Genomic DNA, 11,929 nt, shown 5'->3' on the forward strand with positions numbered 1-11,929 from the left:
ATGTCCATGCCCCATGCCATGAATGGCCAGGGAGAAATGATAGGGTGTAGGGGTTCTGATGGCTGATGGATCGTTGGTGTTGAGCGCTGATAGGCATCACACTTGCGTGCATATTCTGCTGCATCTGCCTTCATCGTGGGCCAGAAGTATCCCTGCCTTAGAGCTTTATTTGCCAGACTCCTGCCCCCTGCATGGTTTCCACATTCGCCACTGTGGAGAGCATGCAACACAGTCTGAGCCTCCTCCTTGTCCAGGCATGGTAAGTAGGGGCCTGCCAGTGACTTCCTCAATAGTATATCGTCAATAAGTATGAACCTGGAGGCCTTTATTCTGAAAGCCCTCGCTTCCTTCTTGCCATCTGGCAGCTTGCTATGACGCAACCAGTCTAGGTCGAGTGTGCGCCAATCCCAGTCATCTGCCTGTTCGGCTGTTTGGTCAGACGACGTATTGGCTGGCTGAGAGTCCTCACCTGCCTCTGTAGCTGCCCGGACTCCCTCTCCGTTCTGTGGATCCTCCAGTTCTCCTTTATCTATCTCATCTGCCTTCTGGATAGAAGGCTCTAGCATGTGTGCTATAGGGATGCTGGACAGTTTTGTCGGTTTGAATGTTGCCCCCAGGGTTGCTAAGGCATATGCTTCCACGTTCTGATCTCTGGGGATCTGCTTAAGCTTGCAAGTTTCGAATTTCTACTTTAACTCCCTTGCCACTTTCAAGTATGCAACCAATTTTGAATCTCTGGCTATAAACTCGTCATTTACGTGGTTTACTATTAGTAGAGAGTCACTGGATATGTGCAGGTGCCTGACTCCTAATTCAAGAGCTAGCTTCATTCCTAATATCAAGACCTCATACTCTGTTTCATAATTGGTTGCCTTGAATTCACACCTTACCGCTTGTGCTATCAGGTCTCCCTGTGGTGACCGCAGGATCAACCCTACACCCGCCCCCCTTTGGTTGGAGGCTCCATCAACATGCATCTGCCAGACTTCTGTCACCTTGTTCCCCTCCAAGGTGAGGATTTCTCGTCTGCCAGATTTTGGATAGCTGGGCTAAAGTTCGACACAAAGTCTGCCAGTGCTTGTAATTTGATTGCTGTTCTAGGGTCGTACTGGATATCATAACCACTGAGGTGTACATACTACTTTGACATTCTGCCTGATAGTTCCGGCTTCCTCATGATAGATTTTAGCGGGTTGTTGGTCACAACATGTATGGTGTGGGACTCAAAATATGGGCGCAGCTTGTAAGATGCTAATACCAGCGCTAGTACTAATTTTTCAAGAGATGTGTACCTGGTCTCTGCCGGCAGCAGAGACTTGCTTACGTAGTATACTGGCTTCTGCTCCTTTCCCTGCTCTCTGACTAGGACAGCGCTTACTGCCACCTCTGTGACGGCCAGGTATAGGAATAGTGGTTCTCCTGGCTCCGATTTTGATAGCAGTGGTGGGCTGCTGAGGTAGTGTTTCAGCTCTCTGAATGCTTGCTCGTGATCCGCGGTCCACTCAAATTTCTGGCTCTTTCTTAGTATGTCGTAAAATAGCCTGCACATATCTGAGGATCTTGAGATGAACCTGCTCAGGGCTGCTACCTTGCCAGCTAGTCGTTGAACATCTTTAGGCTTTTCAGGTGACTCCAATTGCAAGACGGATTTGATCTGCTCGATGCTGGCTTCTATCCCTCTTTGAGTTACAATGTAGCCTAAGAATCTGCCAGAGGATACCCCGAAGGTACATTTAGACGGATTTAGCTTCATTTTGTTCTCCCTCAGGGTGCTAAATGTTTCTGCCAGATGCCGCATATGATCTTTGGCTTTTTCTGACTTTACCACCATGTCATCAATATATAACTCCATAGTTCTTCCTATCTGTTCTTTGAACATGCGGTTGACCAGCCTCTGATATGTGGAGCCCACATTCTTTAGGCCGAATGGCATGACGTTGTAACAATATATTCCTCTCTCCGACATGAATGCCGTTTTCTCTTGATCTGCAGGGTCCATCTTGATCTGGTTGTACCCACTCCATGCGTCCAGGAATGTCAACATTTCATGCCCAGCTGTCGCATCCACCATTGCGTCAATATGAGGCAGCGGGAAGGGATCTTTAGGGCATGCTTTGTTGAGGTCGGTGAAGTCCACGCATACTCTCCACTTTCCATTCTTCTTAGGCACCACTACTACGTTAGATAGCCATTCTGGATACTTTATTTCTCTTATTTTCTTTGCTGCCAGGAGTATATCTACCTCCTGGTTGATTATCTTGTTTCTTTCTGCTGCAAACTTCCTTCTTTACTGCTGGATGGGTTTACACTTTGGGTCCACACTGTGCTTATGCGTTATGATGGACGGATCTTTTCCTATCATGTCGTCGTGTGACCATGCGAAACAATCCATGTTATCCTGCAGGAATTTCATTAGTTGCTGTCTCAAACTTCTTGCGCATCCTGTTCCAATTAGCACAGTTCTTTCTGGGTGCAGCTTGTCCAGGTTAATTTGATCTAGCTCTTCTTCTGGGGGTTCGATATATTCATCCTGGACAGGCTGTTTCTGTAATTGCTATGCGGGAGGGTTGGCAGTGCACTTCAGTGCCTTCTTATAGCAACCTCTAGCTTCCTCTTGATCTCCTCTTACTGTCTCTACTCCCTATGGTATGGGGAATTTTATGCATTGATGATATGTTAAAGGGACTACTTTCATCTGGTGTAGCCATGGCCTACCCAGGATGACATTGTAGGTAGAGGGTCCGTCTATGACCAAGTACCTGATCTGCTTGTTGACTCCTCCCACGTAGGTTAGGATGACTATCTCGCCCAGTGAGTTGGTTGTCTCTCCGCTGAAGCCTACTAGTGGGATAGTCTTCTTCTGCAAATCCTTCTCGCTGAATCCCATGTTCTCTATGGTTTTCAGCATAATCAGGTTGACCGAGCTGCCTGTATCTACCAAGTACTTTCTGACTGTGCAGTTAGCCATTGACAAGGTGATAATGAGTGCATCGTGATGTTCCCGTTCGTCATATGTATCTCCCTCATCGAAGGTGACTGCTGGCAGGTCGCTGTGAGAAATCCTGCAAGAATTTGCTGGCCTGTCTCCTTTGGTTTCCGTGGCATGCCTTTTAGCTGCTGAGTATGTCAATCCACTCAGATTTGAGCCGCCTGTTATCACGTTTATGATTTTAGTGCACGTGGGTGGGTTTGCAGGCTTCGTGGAGCCTACTTTATCTTGCTGCTTGCCCCCACGTGGTAATAGGTGGCTCAACTCTCTTTGCTCATACAGGCGCTTGATCTCTCTTCGTAATGTGTAACAATCTTCAGTGTTGTGCCCGATGTCGCGGTGGAATTCACACTTCTTCTTGCTATCTTTCCGCCATGCCTGCCCTTCTACTGGTGGTTTGGGCCACCTTACTCCATCTCCCATTTCCTTGAGTGCCTTCAGGATTCCTCCAATACCTGTAGTGAATCTGTACTCTGCCAGAGTAGGGAGTTACTGATTTTCTTCGATTCTGTTGACTCCCCTTCCATATGGCCTATATCTCTCATCCTTCTTGTTGGTGGTTTGCTTTCTTCCTGATTTCTCCATGGTCGAGGTACTAGAAACACTTGGTGTATTAGGTAGGCTGGCTCTGGCTAGGATGTCTTCTTCCAGTCTGATTGCGGCACCTGCCTTTTCTTGTACTGCCTCAAAGCTATGGCAGAGATGCATAGTCAGCTGCTTGTATAGGTCGGAGTCATGGTGGAGGCCTCTCCTGAAGGCTTCTACTGCTGTCAAAACGTCGCACTCTCGTACTGCTACCTTCTCATTGTTGAACCTAGTATTGTATTCTCCAATGGTTTCTCCTGCCCCCTGGACAATTCTGTACAGATCTCCTGCATGCTTTTGCGGCTTCCTGCTGCTTACAAACTGCTGGGTGAATGCGTTCACTAATTCAGCAAATGTGGATATCGATCTGTTGGGCAGGCTTACAAACCATCGAAGTGCCGGCCCTGTTAAGGTGGATCCAAATCCTTTGCACATGCAAGCTTCCTTGACTTGTCCTACGGCTGTTACTGTCATCATCTTCTGCTTGTACTGGCTTATATAGTCAAAGGGATCTGCTGTGCCGTCAAAGAGAGGCATATTTGGGTTTGTGAATCCCTTTGGCATGGCTGTGATGGATATGGTGTCCACGAATGGTGAGTCGGCATAACTGTCAGGTGCTGCTTTCTCGAGTGGGGGCGACAATCCCGGGACCCTGCTTAGCATCTCTCTTAGCTTCAAGTACTGCTGGTTCGTTATGTTGCCTGATTCGGGGGTCCGCCTGTCAGCTGCTGGATGATTCAACATGCTGCCTCCTGACTCGAATTCTTGAAGGTTCTGATGTGTGCCAGCGGCTAGGGGAGTAGAAGTAACGATTGTTCCCTGCTGCCAGTTTACTTGTTGGTTCCACTCTGGTCCTGCTCAAGGTGTTCGATCAGCTCCTGCGAAACTGCTGACAGGGATGCCACCTGTTCGTGCCTCCGCACAGCTGGCTGATGGCCAGGTGTCTGGTGTGTGATATCCCAGCCCCTGTGGGGTTATACTTCCATCCGTCGGTACTGTAGTTAGATCCAACCTTGTTACCAGTTCGGCTGGTATCTGTCGAAGTGAATTCCTGCTGCCTGATGCCCCCTGTGTCAGATCTACTAGTGGAGACCTTCCTTCCCCTGCCCTGCTTATCGGGGTGGCAGACTGCTGTTTCAGGATGTCTATCTGCGCCCAGAGCTCTCTGTCCCTCTTCCTTGCTTCAGCATCAGCTTTCTTCTGGTCTTCTCTCATGTTTTCCATGACTTTCTAGAGGTTCTCCACGCCAGCGAGCAAGGTTTGTGTGGGGCTAGGTGGCGGGGTGAGGCCTGAGCTTGTCGCTCCCTTATCTGATCTAGCTTGGGTCGTGACAGCAGGAGCTTTAGGAGGCAAAGAAGTTTTTGCTGTTTGTGTGGTTCTTGAAGTATGTCCGGGAGCCTGCATTACCACTGTCGATGCTGGATTTTGAGTAGAGGTCGGCGGTGGTGACGGCTGTCTGCTTCCTGACACGGATTCTGATGCTTGCTTATCCATTATGTTCTTAGATTATCAATGATTGACCACCACAATGCCCCACGATGGGCGCTAAACTGTTTAGGTATTTTTCACAAGATTGGTTGATTTGGGTCAATGCGGTCTTACTCGTCGCTTGTTTGATAGTTTGTTTGTATGACGATATTTAAATAAGGAAATAAAGTACGAAATATAAATTAACACGTGATATTTGGTGACACGGAAAACCCAATGTGGGAACAACCGCGGGAGGGACGGTACCCTGCCAAATATTGCACTAGCTTCCAGATAGGAGGATGATTACAATTATCGTAATGCTAATCTTGCTGGCGCGAGGTATCAAGCTTGTATGATCTTGGACGAATGTATGTGCATGTATGAGAATGAATGTATGAATATCTTAATGTCCTTCTTGTGATTGCTCCCTTTGCTATTTATAGGGTAAGAATCCTAGTCCTATCCTTCCTTGATAATGGAAAGGGAATATAACTTCCATAACAACTATTTCCATGTTCGGTCGTCTTCCTCAATTCTCCCTGATCTCCTTGACTTCTCCCTAACTCCTCCTTCCTAATTCTAAGCATCTCCTTTAGTGGGATTTCGGTCTCTTCCCGCGTATGCCAGCCCACTCCCCTTCCCCCGCACTTTACTCCAACTATGGGCTCCCCTTCTCCTTATCCTTTTTCTTGTGACCCATTATTTGTTTTAGTGGGCCTTTCCCTATTATGTGATTTTTAGCCCAAACATCCTTCATCAACAAAAAGCCAACAAAACATCAAAATCCTCAAAAATTGAATCGATTTTCTAGGGTTTCAAGGCAAAATTCGAAAATTTCAAATGTATTAGGGATTCATTGAAACTTGAGGATACTAGAAACATTCAAGCAAAACTTTGGTTGTTGATACATTCTTAACAAGGAGAAGAACAATGGCAATGACTAAAGGTGGAAACAAGGTACCCCCAAGATCAAATCTTTCAAAGAGGCAACAAACTCTTCAAGCTTCAAATGCTATGGTGGTACAACAAGCAAGAGTGGAAATTCAAGAGGTTCCTACTCCTATGGTGGAAGCTACCACTCCTATTCCGGTTATTGAGCAATTACAAGAATATCCGGAGGTAACTTTCACAACCGATTCTCATAGGAAAGCTTTTATATCTCTTGCTAAGAAAACAATTTTGCCCACCAAGTTTATTTGTCAAGATGCTTTAGCCAAATTGGGTGTTCTTGAGAGGACCAAGAACTTTTTCGAGTCTATGAAATTTCTTACCATCTTTGAGATACAAGAATTGACTTACCCCTCCCTTACTATGGAGTTTATAAGCTCATTGAAGGTAACTAATGTCTTGAACTTGAAAAGTGTTGAATTCCACCTAGAAAATAAGGATTGAAAGATGACTTTGGAAGAGTTTGGGAAAGTGTTTGGTCTTGAAGAGCATTCCGATTATGATAAGAAACCCTTGAAATATGATCCCGCACCATTATGGAAAGCAATCACCAGAAGAAAATTTGAGTCTTACCATGAGTGTCGTGCCCTTTATGTCCACCATCCGGGTATAAGAGTATGGCATAAGGTTGTTGGGAACACTTTGATCGCAAGAATGGGTACTAATCATTTTACCGAACTTGACTTTGTCTACTTGGAATCAACCATGAATGTCAATAAGAAGTTCACCAAAGAATAAAACATCCTTCAACTCCTAATCGAACGGTGGCTTAAAATTGACCATGGTAAAGAAGGAGCGGCTTTTATCATTAATGGAGGCTTGGTTACATAGTTAGCAAAACACTTCAACCTGGATTTTAACAAAGACAATATTTACGAGCCGGTTAGAGGTGGCAACCTTATTGATTTAGCCACTATGATCAACAAATTTCATTAGGTCAAGAATGATAATCTTGACAACAAATTTGAGTGGCTCACCAAAGATGCTAAGTCCTTCATTCTACCAAACAAGATTTGCCGACTCAATGTCCGAAGCCCGAATTATCTTCTTCCACTCTCCGATGAAGCCGAGTTAATTATGCAACAACATAGGGAAACTATTGCCGAGCCCTCCTCCTCCTCCATTGTGACCCCACCCTATACGTTTACCTACCAAGAATTCCGACCCAAAAATGTTGAGGTGGGTAACGATTACTTGACCCAATTGATGCAACATATGCATAGGGAAGCTTATGAGGACCGGGTCGATGCTTAACGGGCCGAATATCCGCCCCTCCTACACTTAGCTAGGCAAGGACTCCTTGATCCATCATGTCCTTTGCCTAGTTGGGCAGATAGGGAAGTGTTCTTTCCTAAGGCTCCTAGAGATGCTAGCATGGGTGGTGAGGTTACCAAAGGGAAGGAGATTGTTGTTGAGAGTGGGGAAGAAGAAGAGGAAGATGAGGAAGAAGAAATGGAAATCTCAAATGATGAAGATGATGGTGAAACCTCCGGGTCCATGGAGGTAGATGACGATAATGATAGTGAGGATGTTGATGATGACGATGGAAGTGATGAGATGTCGCCATGAGCGACAATTGAGGATTAGCAAGCTTTTTGGAGGATGTCACATATCCACTCTGAGTCTCCTACACCTCCTTTAGCTTTGTTCATTTCTCTTGTTTTCAATTATTTTAATCTTGATCATTGGTTTTAAGTCCTAGCAACACCTAGAGGACTCCCACCTCGGTCTCATTGAGGTGTCTTATATTGTTCCCATCTTGTACAATCCAAAATGACAATTAAGTTTCATGCATAGCATGCTTGTGCATGAACTCCCCCAATTCCTACACTAGCAATAGTGTCATATTTGGTTTGGGGAAGTTCAAGCACAAGCAATGGGAGTTAATTTAAATTCTGCTCTCCGACCAAAATAAATTCATATAGTATAATTTAGAATACATTCACTTGTTTATATATGTCATATAGTTTGCATTTAGTATAGAAATCATGCATTCTCATATTTGCTTGCATAATTTCCTATCGTATTGGTCATTGAGGAAAATGCCCATATTACTATGGGGATGGAGAATTCTAACTCGACCTTTAAATAAATAAAAAAATGATAAAAATTGAAAATTTTTGGAAAATACAAAAATATGTTCTTTTGTTCCATAAAATCAAAAACCCTAAAAATTTGAAAATTTGAAAAAACCAAAAACATGTTCATTCCTTTATAGTGTAGTATTGTATATATTGTATATATTTGTTTGTCTTTTTGTCTATCCTTTTTCACATTGATCGACTACGCCACATCCGAGACATGAGGATCATGAAGACCGCATGGTATGATCTTTCCAATCTCCTTTTTTCTCTTTATGTTAATGACTATGTGGCTTTATTTTGGTTCATGCGGTATGAAACAATGTGATTATAGGAGTTGTATTTAGATTATTTGGCATACTAGTTGGTAGAAGCATTTTCATTAGGTTGTATATATGATAGTTGCATTTAGGAAAATTTTGTGAAAGCATCTATTTGCGAAACTTGACAAGTGTATATAAGGCCCTTGTAGATACTTTTTCTTATTGAGACTTTGCCCATTAGAATGCTTGTAAAACACCCTAGGATGTGTCATGCTAGTATCCTTTGACCCATGGATTAAAGCCTAGTCAAGAGTACCTTGTGGTGTGATAACTCCTTGGCTATAGTTTATTCCAAGGTGACCCTTGAAGCCATGCAACCATCTTCCACATTCTACCACATTTCATTAACAAAAGGGAATGGGCACAAAAATTGTTCAAATTTGAGTTCAATCAATGAAAAGAAATGAAAAAGTTTGCAATTTGCATCAAAAGAAAAGAGGAGCACAAAAATAAAAACTCCTAAGCTTCAAATATAAGGCACCCTCGTTATTAATTGGGGTGGCTTTGAAAATGTTCAAAAGAAGATACAAAAAGTTAAAATTGTCAAGCATCAAATGCCAAACATCAAGAAGTGGCAAAACGAAAATGTTTTCAAATGTCAAATGCCACAAGAAATTGGGGGGGGGGGGGGATAACAACAACAACAAAAGCAAAATCCCACATGAAACTCAAAAATCTATTGATCCCTTTTCCATCGAATCCACTTTTGTGCATGGTAGAGAGGGGACTACCCTTCTTCTTGTCTAGGCAAGAAGGGGAATTCCGCGATCCTCCAGTGTTTTTAACGCCATAAGGAGTCTACTCTTGACGAAAGCATTTAACGATTGAGGACAAAGGTACCCTAGCTTGACACAACTTGGAGGTGATTTATTGGTATCCTTCTAGGCTTAGTAGTTTGAAGAAACCATATCTATGATGGAGTATGTACCCTTAGATTGCTTCCCTTGTAGACAATTTCCGCCACTTAGATGAGGAAAGTGGCTATTATTTTGTAGATGTATCCATTATTTGTTTTGTGTGCCTTAATTCTTGGATGTATCGCCATTTTGGCAAGCCCCACCTTGCCTTGCAAGAAGGCATCCTACCTCATGGTTGTCTTGTTGTGAGTTGAAGAGGCGGAGTGAGACCCGCTAATTATCTCACATAGGCTATACTAGTAGGTTAGTTAAAATAAAGGTCCTAGTTGTAGTCACCTCATTACTCGGGACGAGCAAAGATTCGGTTTAGGGATGTTTGATGTGACTCATATTTGAGCACATTTAGTCCCCGAATTAACCTCGTTCCTATGCTTTATAGCACTTATTTGGGTCATTTACTATCTTTAGTTTCCCATTTTGCATATTTTTTGAGGTTTTGTCTCCTTGGTAGGGAAGGATTACTAACCTTGCATTTACATGGCGAAATGGAGCTAAATTGATCGCATCTAATGAGCAAGCATCAAAGAGAAGACCAATACTAGAGGCCTAAGTAGATAATAAAGTGAGTTGGGCAATGATGAAAGGATCCTTGCATCCTCGAAATGATCCTTGCGGATTGTTAAGGAGCAAAAAGAAGAGAAGCTGTCTGTCCCAGGATCCAAGCGGATTGTCCACAATCCGGGCATCTCCCAACACCACAATCCGGGTGTCTTGTTCCCAGGACGAGCGTCCCACAGCAGCTCAAGCCGAGCGTCTCAGCCGTGATCCGCTCGGATCACAAGTCAGTACCAACCGTGCCACAATTCAACACGCGCGGGACGAGCAGATTGACACGGGACCAGCAATACGGATATGCTCATTTCCTTCGAGAGGAGCATTTCCTCAACTTTTCTTAGGGTCTTAATAGTCATTTAAGCCCTTAGTAACCCTAATCTTTGTACCTAATCTTTAGTATAAATACCCATTTGTACTACCTAGATTAGTACCATTTTCTAATTAGATCTTAATCATTCCTTAATACTCTCTTAATTAGTTCTTAATACTCTCAAATTAGTTGTAATACAATTTATCAATATTAATCATATCTTAATCTTTTCTTAATTTCTCTATTGTTCATCATTTATTTTGGGTAATTAGAAGATCATTTGGGTTTTGGAGGATTGACAACCTTCCATCAATCATCAAGTACTTCTATTATTCTTAGCTTTATTATTTGGAATCTCCATAGGTATAATTCTCTTAACCCTTGTTTTAATTATTGTTAATTACTTTCATTTGTTCATCATGTTTAGCCTTGTTAGTTTGATTGACAATCTTATTAGCATGTTGAATTTGGTAATGAGTGAGTAGTCTCCTAGCTAGGGTTAATGGGGAATTAGGGGAAACTAACATGGGGAATGATTCATGCTTAATCTTATATGTTTTCATAATTAAATTGCTTGCTTGTTGTAATTTCAACTTATGCACATGTTATGTTTGATGAAATGCGAGCCTATGAATCCTTGCATTTTTTACCCATCACCTATCTTTTCAATGAGGCTTGTAAGCTTATACACCAACTCGAGCCTTATTAGACCGTGCATATAGTTGAATAGGAAGGATTAAGTCGACTTGTAGGTGTTGTAAAATCTAATCAATTCGGCTCCGGAACCCAAACCTTTATAGGGATTGTAAGCTTATACACCAACTTGATTCCATCACAACAATAATTGCTTGCTATATAATTGAGAACATGTTTCTATGATCAACTTTCATGAATCCCCTATGAACCCATGACACTCTAGTACTTTTAATCAATTGTTTACTTATCTTTTTAATCATCTTGCTTGTTTTCATTACTTTAGTTTTATATTGTTAATTAATTTAGTTGATCTCCTATCGCAACCCAAATTGTGACACCCTAAGACACGGCCACTTACAATTGAAAATCCTACATCAATACCCGTCCCTTGGGATCCGACCTTTACTTGCCTCTTTGCTAATATTAGTTTGTGAAGTTATGAATATTGTTTTGGTTGGTAGCTTTTGACGACGAGTTTGAAACCGAACCACCCAACTTAGGAAATACATTAGCGATCCAAGTCATGTGTTGCAAAGTGAAGTTCCCTAGCTTGAGCCTAGTCTTTCTTTTGAAGAAAGGCCAATTCGCATTTTGGACAAGAAAGATAAGAAATTGAGAAGTAAAATTGTACCCTTAGTGAAGGTTCTATGGAAGTGTGGCAATGTAGAAGAAGAGACGTGGGAACCGGAAGCTTCCATGCGTATCAAGTACCCGGATTTGTTCTCTTGAGGTAATCTCCCGTGCTTCAAGTTTTGAGGACGCAACTTTTGAAAAGGAGGGATGATTGTAACACCCGCCCAGCCGCACTTTTCATCATGTTTTAAATAAATTTTTAAGTGATTTTATTTAAATAATTTTAATTTTAATTTTTATAAAATATCGTCGTAGTTGTATAACGGTAGTAATAATATAGATAATGATAATAATAATATTTTCCGTCTTGAGTTATAGTAGGCTTGGGACGTAATTTCGAGTAAAAATCGACCCATTTAGAGTTGTTGGGCCTAATATGCCATATGGGCCTTTTCCTTCTCTTTTCTCTTCACAAAACCCTC

The 11,929-nt window shown here is 42.6% G+C and overlaps 1 protein-coding gene across 1 annotated transcript; it reads right to left on the reverse strand.

Moving 5' to 3' along the window:
* Window positions 1-2,393: 2,393 nt before the first annotated feature.
* On the reverse strand, window positions 2,394-3,412 carry LOC141656104 (uncharacterized). The gene is made up of 2 exons (XM_074463023.1): window positions 2,946-3,412; window positions 2,394-2,442 (listed from the first exon to the last, which is right to left on the reverse strand). Exons 1-2 carry the CDS (start codon window positions 3,410-3,412, stop codon window positions 2,394-2,396), a joined length of 516 nt encoding a protein of 171 aa, XP_074319124.1.
* Between the last annotated feature and the right edge of the window lie 8,517 nt (window positions 3,413-11,929).

This window comes from Silene latifolia, chromosome 1, assembly GCF_048544455.1.
Source record: "Silene latifolia isolate original U9 population chromosome 1, ASM4854445v1, whole genome shotgun sequence".
In the NCBI taxonomy this organism is placed as follows: Eukaryota; Viridiplantae; Streptophyta; class Magnoliopsida; order Caryophyllales; family Caryophyllaceae; genus Silene; species Silene latifolia.

Excerpts from the sequence above, each read along its gene's own strand:
- LOC141656104 (XM_074463023.1), bottom strand. The coding sequence starts at position 3,412 with ATGGGAGATGGAGTAAGGTGGCCCAAACCACCAGTAGAAGGGCAGGCA. Across the intron at positions 2,443-2,945 it reads GCTAACTGCACAGTCAGAAA|GATGCGCAAGAAGTTTGAGA; the intron begins GTACTTGGTAGA and ends TAATTGGAACAG.